Source organism: Mus caroli, chromosome 15 (genome assembly GCF_900094665.2).
Source record: "Mus caroli chromosome 15, CAROLI_EIJ_v1.1, whole genome shotgun sequence".
NCBI classification, from domain to species: Eukaryota; Metazoa; Chordata; class Mammalia; order Rodentia; family Muridae; genus Mus; species Mus caroli.
The window spans coordinates 94,653,408-94,671,106 of NC_034584.1; the positions used below are offsets into that span (position 1 = coordinate 94,653,408).

The following is a 17,699-nucleotide window of genomic DNA, read 5'->3' on the forward strand; positions in this document are numbered from 1 at the left end:
CCCTGCACACCTGGTGCCCTCCCCCTGCACACCTGGTGCCCTCCCCCTGCACACCTGGTGCCCTCCCCCTGCACACCTGGTGCCCTCCATTTCTCAGTCCTTTCCCCTGTGCCATCCTCTCTTTTCCTTTGAGATCTGGATGAGAATCTTGGAGAGCACTTTGCAGATGACTGCTGCTGTTCATGTGACTTAGAGATTACTCTCGCCTAATTAAGATTTATTCCTCTGAGCCTCTGTGCAGTACAAGCAGCCGAAATGTCATCCCCAGCTAAGTTTCCACTTTAAACGTTAAGCTAAACAAACTCACCAGCAAGACAATCTAAGCCTCAGATGTCAGAGCACTTGAGGAAAGTGTCTTGAGTTTTGTGGACTCCTGTTTGCAGATTTCCTCAGCTGTGACGCCTGGCTGATGGAGAAGGGATAGCAAGACACCCGCTTGTGAGGATTCAGGCCCATCTCTAGGAAGTGAGCACCAGGCCTGGGACAGGAGCTCTCCTGGAAAGCTTCAGGCTCCAGTCAGGCACCTCTGAGGCAAGCAGAGCGCAGAGCCAGAAGACCCCAGAGATCCTAGAGACCGGAGAGTTCTTTGTCTCTGCCTCTCTCTCTCTCTCTCCACATGTCTGTTTCTTTCCTTCTGAGTACAAATCCCTTTACGTTCTTAATCACTCCTTAAAATGACCCAGAAGGGCTGCTGCAGACTCTCAGTGTTATATGTTAGTATTTCTGCCACGTGACCAGATAACTGTTTCTTCCAGGTCCTTATAGCAAAGGGTCTGGGTTTAGGTCAGATGACCATGCTGACATCCGCGACTCCCAAGAGAGAGTCACCTTGTACAAACAAAGCTGCTGAAAGCACACTGACAGGGAGGGAGCTGCTTAGAGCATTTGGCCTAGAATTGCTTCTTACATAGACTTGGAACACCCAAAGATTCCCACTCTGGCAAACCAGGTCAGACTCGTGGTGAAATTATGTGATTAATCGAGTGAATTGTTTTATCTGTTAACGAGCGCTTTTGTTTGGTGTACTTTGTGGTTTCAAACTCATTCTTGCGATTGTAAATAGCAGCGTTGTCAAAGGCATTAGATGATCACCACTGCTCAGACAGGTGCCTGTCTGAAGTCTTTGGAGGAGGGAGCTGCGTAAGATCTCCATCAAAAGGAATTCCAGGGAAAGAAACATGGCAGCCATTCTTCACGACTGCCCAGTTGTCCTGTTCCAGTCTCTGTTCAATAGCTTAGACTCCCAAACTTGAATTTTAGGCCCCGGGTAGGCCTATTCCAATCCAGTCAAAATATAATGAGGGGTTTCCAGAAGTGGTGTGGAGATCAGTTTCATAGCTCTGGGACCGTTCTTGACGCCTGCCTTCTCCTTGGCGTGCCTAGCTGCACGATCACATGCCTCGGGTACAAACGATGGTTTGCCGTCTCTCTTTCTGGATCTCTGCCCGTTTCTAAAGACTTTGGGAGATGGTTCTTCAGCCTCCTCTCCTTCACTGTCCACTGCCACACACTTCTCATGGAAGAGAGCTGAGCTCCAAGAAGTGACCTTAAGTCTGTTCTGAGCCATGGTGGGTTATAACAGTGACAGAACACCCCAGTGCCCCTCTGCTTCTACTGCACAGCCCCATGGGATACAAGGAATCTGACTAGAGAGCCCTGTCCCCTGGAACATGGGCCAGCCAAGCTCATTCTCCTTGTTGCTCCTGGAACCTGGGCAAGCTCGCTTCCCCTGGGTGCTATAGCCTACAGCCTTGGGGAAGGCCATGCTGGAAGAAGGCTCAGCCCCCTGCACACTTTTCCCTTAGGTGCCATTCTGGTTAGGTAGAAAGAAAAGAAGAGAGAAGGAAGAATGAGTCTCTATCATCTACTCTCTCAAGGACCTGACCAGCACTTTCAAGTGTCTGTTCGGGGCCAGGTCCTCTCCTAGATTAGGCGCAGCATCCTTTGCTGCTATCGGACTCAGGAAGAAAAGTCTACAGAGTTTCCCTCTAAGCATCTCAGATAGTCCCTTGCAAAATACAGCGGGCCAAAAAGCACACTCAAACACCCATTAGATAGATCATCACCACAAGGGCTGAGCCCTGAGCACTGGCTTTATCCCAGCCAAGTCTCTTCAAGGGGGGCACTAGATGTGTAACAGTAACACGTCACACGTGCTCTAGGTCATACCCTGCATTAGACGTTTCTCCTATTATTTCACTTAAATATCACGACAGTTCCATGAGATCAGAATTGCAGATCCCCGTAGACGAATAACCCGAGGCTCAGACAGTGATTGATCGTAATCACTGTGCACCGGGTGCTGTTAAGTTTGCCGTATCAAACTCACCCAGCCCTCACAACATCTGATAGCCAGCCGTGATAATCTCTTATTTACTTTTTTATTTGTGGTGGTGCTGGGGATGGTGCCAGGGCCTTGCCTGTGCTGGGCAAATGCTCTGGCGTCTGGCACAACCTCTTGTAATTATCCTTTTAAAGGTAGAAATGCCGAGATCCCAGAGCCTGAGTTGTAGCGTCCAGGTGATATGTGTAAGTAGCACGCCTGGTTAGACTCAGCGACGACCCACCCAGCTACGGCAGGCAAGCTCACATCAGCCTTCCCTGGGGTGCCCGAAGTTGATCAAAGCTTAGCACCTCCCTGAGGCTGGTGCGTGAAGGCTCAGTCTCCTCTTGCTCCTCTTGTACACCGCAGGAGTCTTGGTGTTTTGCGGGCTGTGTCCTATGTGTCCTGCTGCTGGGCACACTGAGGATTGCCACACACAGACGTTTAACTCAAGCAGCGTAGACCTACAACTGTATTTTGTGTGCTGTCCGTCACTGACTAGGCGGTGTGGAAGCGGCCGCCTTCGGGTTTAAATTTAAACCTGTTGTCTCACATTTAAACCTCAGGTTGGGACTGGCACGATATAACTCCCTCAGAGAGCATGCGCCCAGCGTGCACGAAGTTTTGAGTCCAATTCCCAGCACCAACCAACAAAACAGAATGACAAAACCGGACCTGACAATGAGTTGCAAGCGTATTGTTTCTAACCTAGGACACAAGGAGATGAGTGTAGCAAGCAGGGAATGCAGACTGTAAAACCTGTATTGATAACAACCTTTTCAATACATGGACATCTCCAGAGCTCATCAGAAGTCCTTGCTGCTTCTTGGCTTATAGACTATCCAACGAATCCCCCTCCAGCTTGCCAGCCTCCTCAATCGATCCCTGATCGCTTTTCCGTTTACTCAACAAACATTTATCGTGGGTTAGTTGTTATAGATACGAGTGCGGACAAGACGGACCCAAGGAAAAAAAAAATTATAGCCATGACAAACGCTACAGGGGACATAGAAGGCTCTACTAAATCCACAGCTATGGTGGGAGAGGCAGGCGAGCTGAGAGGCAGGAAGGGGCTTCCCAGGGAAGGGGTGGAGCCTCGAGGAGGAGGGGCCAGCAGATGTGAGGCCCCTGGAGAGTGAAGGGGAAAAGGGCCACGAGCTAGGAGGAGCAGCATTTTAAAATTCATTTTTAAAGGATGATTGAGATAGAAACGGATACTTCTGGAAAGCGATAATTCTTCCTACTCGTTATTACTCTGTATAAAGATGCAGTGGCTGTATTTCAAGCGGGGTCCTCTGGGGAGAGTAGAGCTAGGACCAAGAGAGGGAGGCCAGGGAAAGTAGGCAGGACCTTGGGTTGACTCTGGTTCTGGGGGCTCTGTCTCTTCAGGCCTGAAGACAATCGTGGGCGCCCTCATCCAGTCTGTGAAGAAGCTGTCAGACGTGATGATCCTGACGGTGTTCTGCCTGAGTGTCTTCGCCCTGATTGGCCTGCAGCTCTTCATGGGGAACCTTCGAAACAAGTGTGTCGTGTGGCCCATAAACTTCAACGAGAGCTATCTCGAGAACGGCACCAGAGGCTTTGACTGGGAAGAGTATATCAACAATAAAAGTAGGTGTCCCCTCCTCGGCAAGAGGGAAGCTTCACCCAAGGTTCTGGTCAGACCCCACCACGAGAGCTACCAAAAAGTGGTCCGGCCCAGAGAGGCACAGCACAGCACAGCTAGATGGAGCTTGGAAAGCCATTCCCTTGTCTCCCAGGCAGAGCTGCACAGGAGCTCTCAAGCATGCTGTTACCAGTTTTATCTTGTTTTATTTCATTTCGAGACACATGCGAAACTACTAGTCACTCGAGAGAAATAAAAATCAATTAAGTCGCCACAAGGAAGGGTTGCAAAGGAGAACTCGGGGACGGCACCTTCCGATTAAAAGTAGGGCACCATACCTAATGACTAGTGCAGAGTTTTGGAACATACTGATAAAAATATTACAAGGATAAAAGGGCAAACCGTGTAAAGGGATGCCGATCTCTGAAACTTACTTTAGATCAGTGTTTTTCAGCCTGGGGGTCACGACCCCCCGGGGAGGGTCACATATCAGACATCCTGCAATCAGATATTTACATCATGAGTCATAACTAGCAAAAATCACAGTTATGAAGTAGGAACGAAATAATTTTATGGTTGGTGGTCAGCACAACATGAGGTGTTGCAGGCACTAACGGGCCACCGTGTTAGGAAGGTTGAGAACCACCCACCGCCTAAGACCCTCTGACTCAGCAGCAGAAGCAGGCATGTGGAGCTGAGGCAGGGGAGTCAAGTGCTCGTGGGTGCAGCGTCACCTCAAGGGCTTTAGGGCGACTCCTAGTTCTAGTACAGGAGATCATTAATGGGAGGAGTTCTCCTTAGCTTCCTGCTGCTGGGAAAGACTTATCTGAGCTAAAATCAATAGTGGCTTCTGCCGGGAACGCTGAGGCACATGTAACCGTATTCTCCCGTTCACCAGAATCTGCCTATTCATTTCCTGCCTCTTCCCACTTTTCTAGCAAACTTTTACATGGTCCCTGGCATGCTAGAACCCTTGCTCTGCGGGAACAGTTCTGATGCCGGGTAAGTAGCTCACCGACCCCTGTTGTTCTTAACGTGCCGATTGCCAGCTGGAGCTAAACGGGCAAGAGTCTCCCTTTCTTTGTGCTCACGTACTGGGCCCTACACAGTCTGACCTATCGGCTGAACCAGATTCTCTTTCTGTTTCACATTTGACCCTCCAAAGTTGAGATTTTCCTGGAAAGTGAATGTGCCAGCAATCTCAAACTAAAATCACAGGTGCAGACAGATCAGGGGTTCTCTGAAGCACAAGCAGCTTTCCTGGCTCTTGTGCACCCTCTCGGCCTACACTGACACGGTTAATACAAATGGAACAAGGGCTCTGTCTTGGTGAGAGGTTAAGTCCAAGGATGGCCCACAGTGTACTAGCTCCGACACGGTACAGGAAGGGATAGCGGCCAAGATTACAGTCTCGTTCCTGCAGCTTCTGGCCAACCCATTTAGGTCTTCATCATCGGTGACATAGATTTAATCGACTCTACTCTCTTCCTCACAGGGTTACTATGAAGGGCTGTTAAGTGCTGTGCATGCAAGTATTTCATAAACATACTAAGGTGCTAGTGTCTCACTGAGTGCATTGGTTCCGAAGTATCTGCTTTTTAATAGTATCCTGACAACTGGAAAGCGAGTTAAATTTTATAATAATAAAATAGACACTAGCAATTACATTAAAAAGAGACATGACAGGAGTCCAAAGGCAGGGGAAAGTATATACCTGCTTCTCTCAAAGGGCATGGGATAGATGGGTTTGTGTAATCTATTATCATTGAGGTCGTGACTGGGTGGGGTTATTTTGAAAAAATGCTGAACTTCCTCCCCATGTTTGAGTGTGTGTGTGTGTGTGTGTGTGTGTGTGTTTATGTGCACATGTATGCATTTGTGTGTGGGTATGTGTATGTGTGTGCATACACACATGTGGATGTACGCATTTGTGTGTATGTTTTGCCAGGAATGGAATCTAGGGCTTGGAGTTACAAGGTAGTTCCTCTTGCACTGAGCTGTGTTCCATTCCCGTTGTGTCCCTTTCCTTCTTCAGGCAATGCCCAGAGGGGTTCCAGTGCATGAAAGCGGGAAGAAATCCCAACTACGGCTACACCAGCTTCGACACCTTCAGCTGGGCCTTCCTGGCACTGTTCCGCCTCATGACTCAGGACTACTGGGAGAACTTATACCAGCTGGTGAGTACACTGGGGTATGGCAAGCTGGGGACTTCCTGTGCGACACACCCATACTGCAGACCTTAAGTATGATCTGGGAACAGCGTTTCTCGATTCCTCGGGATGGATGAATCCAGCCAGCTCTTAGCCCAGTTTCTTGACTGTTAGGTCAGCTGTGGAAGCTGACACCCCGACCGCCTCAGAGCACCTGCTTCCTCTCAGGTCGCTCTCCGAAGTGTGCATCTTCTTTTGGACTTCTGCTGTCAGCACGTTTGTTTAAGAAACAGCAAACAGTGCTCGCTTCGGCAGCACATATACTAAAATTGGAACGATACAGAGAAGATTAGCATGGCCCCTGCGCAAGGATGACAGGCAAATTCGTGAAGCGTTCCATATTTTTTACACTAGCAAGATTTTGCTGAAAGGACCCAAAGATAGCTGTCTCTTGTGAGACTATGCAGGGGCCTAGCAAACACAGGAGTGGATGCTCACAGTCAGCTATTGGATGTATCACAGGGCTCCCAATGGAGAAGCTAGAGAAAGTACCCAAGGAGCTAAAGGGATCTGCAACCCTATAGTTGGAACAACATGATGAACTAACCAGTACCCCGGAGCTCTTGTCTCTAGCTGCATATGTATCGAAAGATGGCCTAGTCGGCCATCACTGGAAAGAGAGGCCCATTGGACTTGCAAACTTTATATGCCCCAATATAGGGGAATGCCAGGGCCAAAAGAATGGGAATGGGTGGGTAGGGAAGTGGGGGGCGCTATGGGGGACTTTTGGGATAGCATTGGAAATGTAATTGAGGAAAATATGTAATAAAAAATATTAAAAAAATAAATAAATAAACTGAACTGGAAACTATAATAAAAAAAAAAGTTTCTAAAATATAAGTAAGTCTTTTTTAAGATGAAAAGTTTTATATTAATTTTGAAGAGATTTTTCTCTTTCCATAATGTTGTATTAATTTGTTCTTCATTGTTCCATTTCTGTATAGTCATAATATTAAATGAGATTATGGGTACTGATATAGCTTAATATTTCAAGTATATACATGAACAATGTTAGCAAGAGTGCTGAAGAGGAAACAAAATGAGCCATTCATTTGGCTTTGGATGTCATATTTGTTTTCTAAATGATATAATTCAAACAGAGATCTTGATTATCATTGTTTAAAAAGTGATCAAGTCAGAAACATTCCTATTGTACACAACACAACCACCTCACTACACAGATAGTGACTCCAGACTTTTGTTTTCACCAATATATTCCACCCTTCTTAATACTATTGAGTCTATTGATAATAGTCAAATTTCCACCTTCCTCTCACCTTTACTCAGATCTACGTGGCTATCATCCTTTTACATAAAGTCAGAAAGTAAATGGAAACCTTCATAAGTCAAAACTTCTCAGAAAGCAATAGAGAAGATTTGTTCTGGCCTCTGGAGTTTTGCAAGTTTCTGTGTATGTCCCCATTGTTGCCATCTCATTGGATTCCATACCAAAAAATTATATACGGAACAACAAATTGAAAAGTGTATGAGTACAGCAAGAATTTGTGTCTGAATATGCACTTTAAAAATTTTTTTAAATGTTAACAAATTCAGATAAATTAAAATTATGTATCTTTTCTCATCATAATGCAATAAATCTTAAATAAACAAGTCCCTAAAAATAAATAAATAAAAATAAAAATTAAAAAAAAAAAGAAACAGCAAACAGTTGTTTGTGCAGGGCCCCTTCCTAGGTGCTTAAATGATGGGGTCTCTCTCCAGAGGACCTTGAAGTATGACTTATCAATATTTTTTAGAGCCATACTGCATCTGGTCTTGTTCAGGTGTGCGGTCCCCATCCCAGGATGACTTCATTGTCTTGTAACTCACAAGTCATCATGAGGGAGCTGGTGGCGCTGATTGCTAACCTGAGAAGTCCTGACAAGCCATTGCCTTTTTCTCTGGCTGATGATGCTGGTTGGTTAGAGGAGAGAAGATAAATCTCCCTTTGCAAAAAGGAGCCTCTTTAAGAGAAGCTTCAACTTCCAATCCCCAAGTCAGTCCTTACTGTTGAGCATAACAGACACTAAATTCCACTAAGTGCTTGCTGACTGAAAGAATCAAGATGAGCCAAGCCTGTGGTGTAGGTTAGGATCCCGGTGCTCAGGAAACGGGGGATGGGGGTGGAAGGAGGTAGGAAGGTCACTGGGGGGGGGGGTTGAAACCAGTTTGATTTACATAGCAAGATCCATGCCAGCCAGGGCCACATTGCAAGGCCTTTTCTAAAACAGACAGGCAGACAGAATATTTTTCTGTGAAAGCAAAATACAAGGAGACATTCTTCTCCCTCAATGGAAGCGAGAGATAAGCAATAGGAAGACATTTGACCACTGGGATATGGAGTGGGAGCAAGGTACCATGCAAGGAAACTCTGACACACACACACACACACACACACACACACACACACACACACACCCGCCAGCCGGCATCAGTCCCTGCTGAGGAACCCGGCTCACTCTGAGAACGTGGCCTTCCTCTTCCAGACCTTACGAGCGGCTGGGAAAACGTACATGATCTTCTTTGTCCTGGTGATCTTCGTGGGTTCTTTCTATCTGGTGAACTTGATCTTGGCTGTGGTGGCCATGGCTTACGAAGAGCAGAACCAGGCAACACTGGAGGAGGCAGAGCAGAAAGAGGCCGAGTTCAAGGCGATGCTGGAGCAGCTCAAGAAGCAGCAGGAGGAGGCGCAGGTGAGTGGGCAGTCCTGCGTGCCCCGGCTTCTTTCGGGTCTCAGAGGCTAGGGCTCCCGCTGATTGGCTGATTGCCAGTGCAAGCGTTCTTTTATTGACTTTCTCAACTCAGCATTCAACTCCTGTGGTGACTGGAAGCAAGCGACAAGCAGTTTCTGCTGTGGTGCTGTCTGGTTTGTTTATTGACTCAGGGTTGGAGACTGAACACAGAGCTTTGTGCATCTGTGCACTGGGCAATACCCCACACCTACCCACTTTCTGATTAGAGAAACACTGGGATACCCTTGATGGGTTCACTATGGCTAGAGAATATTATTTCTAACTTAAAACAAAATACAGGGGGCTGGGGAGAGAACGCAGGCAGTGAAGTGCTTGCCACAGAAGGGTGAGGACCCAAGTTGATCTCCAGAATCCACACAAAAAGCCAGACATGGTGGCTCCCTGAAGCCATGTCCATAGGTGGAGATGGGTGGGTCCCAGGGGTCCTGGCCAGCCAACCTAACCTACTTAGTGAGTTCCAGGCTAGTGAGAGACCCTGTCTCACAAAACAAGGTGAGTGGAATCCTGGGTTGACCTCTAGCCTCAACCATTTACATTTGCACACACACATATACACACATACACACAGGCACACACATACACACACAAATACACACACATACAAATACACAGACACACACACAAATACACACACATGCACATACAAATACATACAGATAGATACACACAAATATACACAAATACAGACAATACACAAAAAATACACATACACACATACACAATACACACATATTTAAGGAGGTTAGAGACACAGTGAGATGGCTCAGTGGGCAGTCGGGGGGAGCTTTCCACATGAGCCTGGTGACCTGAGCTTGATCCCCAGAATGCAAAAAATGACTTTGTAAAAGTTGTCCCTTTGATATCTGTATACACACACATAGACACACTCCCACGCACATACATACAATAATAAATAGGTTTTAAACACTTAAAATGAAGATGTTGGCAAAAAATAAAACTTAGAAACAATTTGTTATTCTATTACTGTTAATATTTAACTTCCTACTCATATCTATGAGTCACATGAGTCACACACACACACACACACACACACACACACACACACATTGCAGTGTTTGCCCGCTACTGTGTAATATCATTTCTAAGCCTTCATTTCCATTGTCACTCACTTCATCCTTTGGTATGAAGACAGCAGCCAGGTCCTTACCTGGGATGCTCAGAATAAATCTCCAGCATGCTCACCATGAGATGTGCTGGCCATCTTGGCCTGAGTACCAGGATGCAAGTTCACAGAGAGTGGAAGCAGCCAGTGCTGAACTCAGCCTCCTCCAGCAGGATGGGCTTCCCCATGTCCCTGTCTGTTAGTGGCTGATTGGGTGGCCCCAGATAATGCTTCTGACCAGGTCTATTGCTGTGGTCCCTTTCCTAGGCTGCTGCAATGGCCACTTCGGCGGGCACTGTCTCAGAAGATGCCATTGAAGAAGAAGGGGAAGATGGGGTAGGCTCTCCGAGGAGCTCATCTGAACTGTCTAAACTCAGTTCCAAGAGCGCAAAGGAGCGGCGGAACCGACGGAAGAAGAGGAAGCAGAAGGAGCTCTCTGAAGGGGAGGAGAAGGGGGACCCCGAGAAGGTGTTTAAGTCAGAGTCGGAAGATGGCATGAGAAGGAAGGCCTTCCGGCTGCCAGACAATAGGATAGGGAGGAAATTTTCCATCATGAATCAGGTAAAGTCTGTGTATTGTCTCAAATTAACCAAAAGAGTCCCGCTTTCTTCCTCCTACTTGGCCTTGTAGCTCCCAGAGTCCTCCTCAGCACCTGTCCTTCCTCCCCCTGGTCAGACAGGCCCAGGGCTGTACTCTCCTACTTGGCAGCCTTGCCTCACACTGATGACTACTTCACACTAGCAAGTTGTAGGTCTTTCCCCTCCTAGTGGGCCAAACTGCCCCATAACAATTGTGTGTGATTGTTGCTAATAATAGCTGTTGTGAACGTCTTGAGGGTATTTTATTTGAGCCTGTGTGAAAGCTTGTTACGTTGGCACATGCTGATAATCCCAACACTCCAGTGGCTAAGGCAAGAGGATCCCGAGTTCAGAGCCAACCTGCAAAGCAAGCCCCTATGTCAGGAAAACTACACATGCTCCAAGCAGGAATGGGTGCCTTTAATCCTAGCATTCAGAAGGCAGAGGCAGGAGGATCTCTGAATTTGAGGCCTGCCTGGTCTACAAAATGAGTTCCAGATCAGCCAGGGCTACACAGAGACCCTGCCTCAAAGAAGAGAAGCCTGACTGTTCTTGCAGAGAACCCAGGTTTGATCCCTAGCTCCCACTTGGTAGCCCACAACCTAACTCTAATTCCAAAGGATCCAATGCCACCTTCTGCCCTCCGTGAACACCAGGCATGCATATAGCACACAGACAGACAGACAGACAGGCAAAACACACATTCATGTAAAATAAATAATAAAATTTCAAAATAAATAATAAACACAAAGGAGAGTCTGGATGAAATCAACATTTTTATAATACCTGTAGACAAAAGACAGCGGTGCCAGGTTACAGAGCGGTGTGCAACAGGATAGCAATGGCCACGGTCTTGGACAACGTGGAAATAGATGTAGTCGTTAGCAAGAAAGGGCACCTTATCCCTTATTACTTGAAATCTCAGGAAAATAGGGAAAAGTGGACAGGAAGATTCTCCTGGCTGCTTTCATTTTTCCATATTATAGGAAATATAAAATCTTGTCAAAGGAAATGAGCTTGACTTGGACATTAAAGAAATATTGACAATTTAGAATAGTTTAGTTAGGGGCTGGAGAGATGACTCAGCAGTTAAGAACACCGGCTGCTCTTCCAGAGGTCCTGAGTTCAGTTCCCAGCAACCCCATGGTTGCTTATAACCATCTGTAATGAGATCCGATGCCCTCCACTGGTGTGTCTGAAGACAGCTACAGTGTACTCATAAATAATATAAATAATTAAATTTTAAAACAGAATAGTTTAATTAAAAAGAATGAGAGGATTGCCCTAATGAGGGTAATTCTGTCTGCTAATAAAGTCCTGGCTCTTTATCATCGAGTTCATGGAGTCGCCTGCACCAGCACGCATACAGTCATTCTCCAGTTTCAGTCGTTGGACCCCATCAGATGTCTAGTTCTTAAGGCAGAACGAACCACCAGTTACTTCACATATGTGACTGCTGGTTTCTGCCATGTGTGGAATTGTCCCATATGTAAATGTCCACATCACAGATGATCTTCACATCTTGCTGTGAAGAACTGTCTCCTGGTCCTTCCTCGCAGAGCAGAAATCTCCGCTCCATCTTCCCATCACATTGTACAAGCCTCCTTGTTGCTTTTTACTGTGTGTGCCTTCTGTCTATGCATTTGCTTATGTGCCTTCTGTCTATGCATTTGTTTATGTGCCTTCTATCTATGCATTTGTTTATGTGCCCTCTATGCATTTGTTTATGTGGCTTCTATCTATGCATTTGTTTAGGTGCTTTCTACCTATGCATTTACTTAGGTGCCTTCTATCTATGCATTTGTTTAATGTGCCTTCTGTCTATGCATTTGTTTATGTGCCTTTCATCTATGAATTTTAAATTTTCATATCCTTTCTTCTACCCAAGTCCTAACCTCTGCTTTCATACCCATGGCTGTCATTCAGACACAGTTAGCCAAATGAACACAGGACTTGTAGAAACCTGATTTCCCTTCCTCTAGGATGCCATCATGGCCCACAGGCCACCTCTGCATCACCTTCACACCCCCCTTTTTCCTGGTCCTGCTCTCTTGGGGCCTGTGTCTGCAGCTTTGCTGTAGTTCTGTCCATGTCTTGAGAGTATCACTGTGCTCCGCAATGGAAACCTCTCTGTTCCTAGGCTTGGCTGTTGGATACTCTCTGATTATCTATAGGCTTTAGCAGAGTCCCAATGATTGCTCTCTCACTTAGAAAGTAAAACTGGGTTCTGAAATGTCCTGCTGTGCACAAAACTTCTTCTCATTTCTCTATTTGAAAAAAAACAAAAAAAAACAAAAGTAGATTGCTAGCAGACATGGCTGACTGTGTGCCAAGACTGGCTTTAGACTTAAACGCCTCACACTGGCAGTGTTCTTTGCCCTGAGACTCTCTTGCTGTTTCTCTGACTGCATTGCATTCCCAGCCGTCCTGCTTCACTGGTACACAGACATGGTTTCAGGGATTTTCAGTTTTCCACAGCACAGTTCAGGTATAGGTTCATTTCTTCTCCATTCTCATTGTTTGTTTGCTTGTTTGTTTGTTTGTTTGTTTGTTTTTCAAGACAGGGTTTCACTGTGTAGATAAGTAGATGTCCTGGCTGTCCTCGAACTCACTCCATAGACCAGGCTGGCCTCAAACTCACAGAGCTCTGCCTGTTTCTGCCTCCCAAATGCTGGGATTAAAGGTGTGCGCCACTATGCCTGGCTTGCTGTCATTGGACATCTCCCAAACCCTCGCTCTCCACTCTTTTCTCTCAGTTTTCAGGACTCACCACACTGCCGTAACTGTTATCCTGAAGCTGTGCTTCTGTTTTGTAAAGTGTCTCCTGTTGTAGAGGTTCTCAGGTCTTTATGGTCTTAGAACATTTTTAGATTTTTAAAAATTATTGAGGGGTCAGTGAGAGGACTCAGTAGGTAAAGGACCTTGCTGCCAAGCCTGACCACATGAGTTTAGTTCCTGGAACAGACACGAATGGCTTCCCACAAGGTGCATACATGTGCATGGCAGCAGCACACACACATAAATGTAAAAGTGGCAGAGGGCCCCACATGGCTTTTTTCTTTAAAAGTATTTTAGTCTATGTTATTAGGAGCTACATTTAAGAAAACTTATACATACTTAGGTATTTTAAACTTCCACATGCTGGTATACTAAACTCCTTTGCTGTTTTGTACCAACAGCTCTTAAACCATGCATGATGGTAGCACGCATCACTCCTTGCCAAACTTTGGTTCCCTGGCCTATGCAGAGCTTCCAAATGCTGGGAAAATCTTAAAAGCCTTCAAATATAGCAAAGCTGTCAGCCCACAGCTTCCCTCAGATGCTCGTGAGAAAATAAGAATAATTTTAAAAGTTATCATCTCAGCATTGTCACCAAACAGTTTGACCTGGCTGGGAGGCAGAGTGGTTAGCTAGGCCTCTGGGAGTCCTAGGATCGCATTTTAAAAATCACTTTTGGAAATAAAATGGTGAGGGAAAAATAAATAGGCTATTTAAGACCATCTATCACCTACATGTCATCTATCATCTACATATCACCTATTATCTATCTTCAATCTATCTATCATCCATCAGTCATCTATCCTCTATCCATCTATCATCTATTTACCTATCATCTATCATCTATGTATCTATCATCTGTTATCTATATACCTACCTATCTATCATTTATTATCTATCATCTATCTACCTACCTATCATCTATTATCTATCTATCTATCTATCTATCTATCTATCTATCATATTTCAAACAGTGGTCACATGCCTGTGGATGTCTACAGATTTATGTATGGAGAATGGAAAGGCCTGTCCCGTAGGTCCAGAGCACCCGAGAGCTATTCTCCCAAGAAAAACCTATAGAAGGTCATATTTCTTAAGTAGCTATGATGTGACCATCTGAGAAGGGCCAGAAGCGCTCAATTGGTTGACAAGAACAATTTTTAAAATAAGAAGCAAGACCTTCTCCTTTCATGAACCTGACTGGGTCTCAGGAGTGAATAGAGCCAGGGCCCTGAGACAAATAGGTATTTTATTAAGTAAAATTAAATTTTATCATCAAGTAAATAGAGTGTCTTTCTTTAGACAATGCACAAAGCAGTGTCAGTGGAACATGATCCAGTTGAGGGGTAACAGGGACCTGTGAGCATGGCCAGTTTGCAGTGTATAATCAGAGTATAAGCCATTGAAGCTAGTTATATCTACTATATAGAAAGCAGCCCAAGAGATATAAGGAGATAAAAATGGCATGAAGCTTGTAAGAGCCTTGTAGATGGTCCAAGGAGATTTAACAACTATAAAAAGGATGTCATACTCACAAAGAGGTGCTTGACACTGTGTAAGGGTTGGGGAAGTTGACAGGAAGAAGCCGAACAATGGGAAGGAAGAGAATTTAGACAACAGGAAAGGAGTGGTGTGGCAGCCACAGAGAAGGAAAGTCCTGTGGCAGGGTGGCTGCCTGGTGCACACTTGAAGGGCAGCAATGATATTAAGGAAAGCACCCGCCAATCCTGGAGTAGGCCTTACTGCATCTCCTGATGTACAAGTTGTTAAGGATGACTCTGGGAGCTCCCAGAGGTGCTTCCGGTTGGCTTTGTCCACACGTCTTTCTAGGGAGGCTCTCAGATGTTTTGTACCGCTGAGCAGTTTATTAAATTTCCCTTATATCTAGCCCCCATAGTTGCCTGTGAGTGTTCCTTTCATGTGCGACTTAACCAGCCCAAAGCTACTGTCCCTAGCTACTTCCTTTCTGTGTAAGCTAGTATTTCCCTTCCCTAAACCACTCCAGAGCTGAGTACCTAGCAGTCCAATACTATCTCCATAGCTCACATACACTCCATATTATTAAAATTCTCCACTTTGGGGCTGTCTCAGACCTGTCTCTCCTGCTTTGACCATTCCCTCCTACAAACCACACCAGTGTGGTCCTGCACACGATGGATCGAGCAGCTGTCTGGGGCAGAGGCACAGACTCCTCTCACTGTGCCCTTTTGTTGTTGGTGGTTATTGCTGAGGCAGGATCTTGATGTTATGGCCTAGTCTGATCACAAACTTGTGTGATCCTCCTGCCTCAGCCTCCTGAGTTCTGGGATGACCGCACGCACAGCTTTTGTTTTTATATCTTTTTTTTTTTTAAGATTTATTTATTTTATTTATATGAGCTCACACACACACACCAGAAGAGGGCATCAGATCCCTATTACAGATGGTTGTGAGCCACCATGTGGTTGCTGGGAATTGAACTCAGGACCTCTGGAAGAGCAGTCGGTGCTCTTAACCGCAGAGCCTTCTCTCCAGCCCCTGGTTTTTCTATCTTAAGACACCACCTTTCAGCCGACATTTTTACCAGACTCTCTGTGGTGAAGGTTTAGTTACTGTTTCTCCAGGTGTTCATGAGCTGATACTATTGTAAAATGTAACAACAATGAATTTCTAGAAATTATCATATTCTTTGGTGTTATGACAATGTTAATTGCCATAAAATTTCCTAGTGTGCATTTGTCTTACTGTAAGTCAGTAAGCTTTGTGCTACTTTGATCTGCAAAGGCTGCACTCATCGCTCATACTGAGTAGAACAAGCACAGGAATCCAATGAGGACGCACACACACACACACACACACACGTGTAACACGCACACATGTAAGACAAGAAAAGGAAAGTAGAGAGGCCCAGATCTCCCTTACCAGCCCACAACTTGGGAGAAGGAAGTCTAGAGCTGACCATGTGTGTGCTCTCATAATGCCAGCGCTCATTCACAAACAGGATATAATCAGCATTATGGAATCTAACCGCAGTGTCATCCACTCTCACCACCAGGATGTGTCAGAATAGTAACGGAGGGCGCTGGGTCCTCCTTTAACATTTATTGCTGAACAAAGCCTGTGTGTGGCATGCCACAATGACTTTACCTTCACATACGTGAAAATAACCTATGTATGATTCATGACTTTCTCTTTGTTTTTACTTTTGTTTTGTTTTGTTTTTTTGTGGTACTGGGGGTAGAACTCAGCCCCGTGTGAAACTCCAGCAAGCACTGTTAACAGGCTATGCTTCCAGTCCTGATTATGATTTTCTTGGTGTGATCCCCAGTGATAAAACTCAGATATGTCTCAGAAGTTTGTGGGTTTTAGAGGCAAGTCAGGAAAAGACAAAGCAGCAAGTGGAAGACACGGGTGATGTGCATTGAATTAGAAAGAGAATGTAACCCATTTAGGGACAGAGGCTTTGTGCATCACAAAAAGAGAAGGGACCTAGAAACACTTTGGAACATAGAACCAGAAATGCAATTCTGGACAGTCAAGGGCAAAATCCTGAACACAGCAGCCCTACCAGGGTTATTATTATTAACTGCATATTGCACTTTTCCTTTAACATTTGCAATATGTATGCTATATTGACACAGTAGTCATTTTAGCAGAAAAGTAGGCCTAAACTCTGAGGCAGAAAACTCTGGTTACAGCTTTGAATTGTAAAATTTCCCTCAGAGACTGGTGCCTTCCTCTTACAGAAGTTAGCTCACTCTGGGCTTTGTCTCCCTTTTAGCACCTGAAGACTTAGGAACCAGATCTACCTGTGACCTACACAGAGCTGTGGCTGAGATTAAGCCCTGGGGCCCATAGCTCCCCTTCAGTACCCTCCCCATGCCCCACCTCACTCTATCCCAGGTCAGCGTATGCGTATGCGGCTCCTTGCCCTAAGGATGTCAGATGAAAGGAGTATTGAAAGCATTGGTGCCTACAAAGTCTTCTTTAAAACAGGAACCTTAAGTATGCCACAACACTTTCCTCATATGCATCTATTAAGAGAAAAATAGTTATAATCAAATATTCTGAAATGTTGTAAATTCAGGATTGGAATTATTATGAGTGGCACACATACTTTTTCAAGTGAAAAGCAAGTCTAATTTGACCACTTGTTTTGATATAGAAAACTACCTTTGTGGGATAGATCATGTTTCAGACTCCCTTAAACTAATGACAGTAAATCTGCAGTCTTAAGACTCTGATACAATGTATTTAGAGCAGGTACTATGAGACTCTGATACAATGTACTTAGAGCAGGTACTATGAGACTCTGATACAATGTACTTAGAGCAGGTACTATGAGACTC

At 45.3% G+C, this 17,699-nt stretch overlaps 1 protein-coding gene and 1 non-coding gene across 3 annotated transcripts in view; both read left to right on the forward strand.

Moving 5' to 3' along the window:
- Scn8a (sodium voltage-gated channel alpha subunit 8) overlaps positions 1-17,699 on the forward strand; it is a 170,548-nt gene that overhangs the window by 92,158 nt on the left and 60,691 nt on the right. For both annotated transcript variants that reach the window (XM_029469723.1, XM_029469724.1), the window contains exons 7-11: positions 3,713-3,934; positions 4,868-4,931; positions 5,965-6,106; positions 8,626-8,832; positions 10,283-10,576. In XM_029469723.1, the coding sequence (XP_029325583.1) occupies positions 3,713-3,934; positions 4,868-4,931; positions 5,965-6,106; positions 8,626-8,832; positions 10,283-10,576 (929 nt within the window). The remainder of the gene's footprint in view (positions 1-3,712; positions 3,935-4,867; positions 4,932-5,964; positions 6,107-8,625; positions 8,833-10,282; positions 10,577-17,699) is intronic.
- Positions 6,379-6,485, forward strand: LOC115029519. The gene has a single exon (XR_003835080.1). It is a non-coding gene; the product is annotated as a U6 spliceosomal RNA (small nuclear RNA).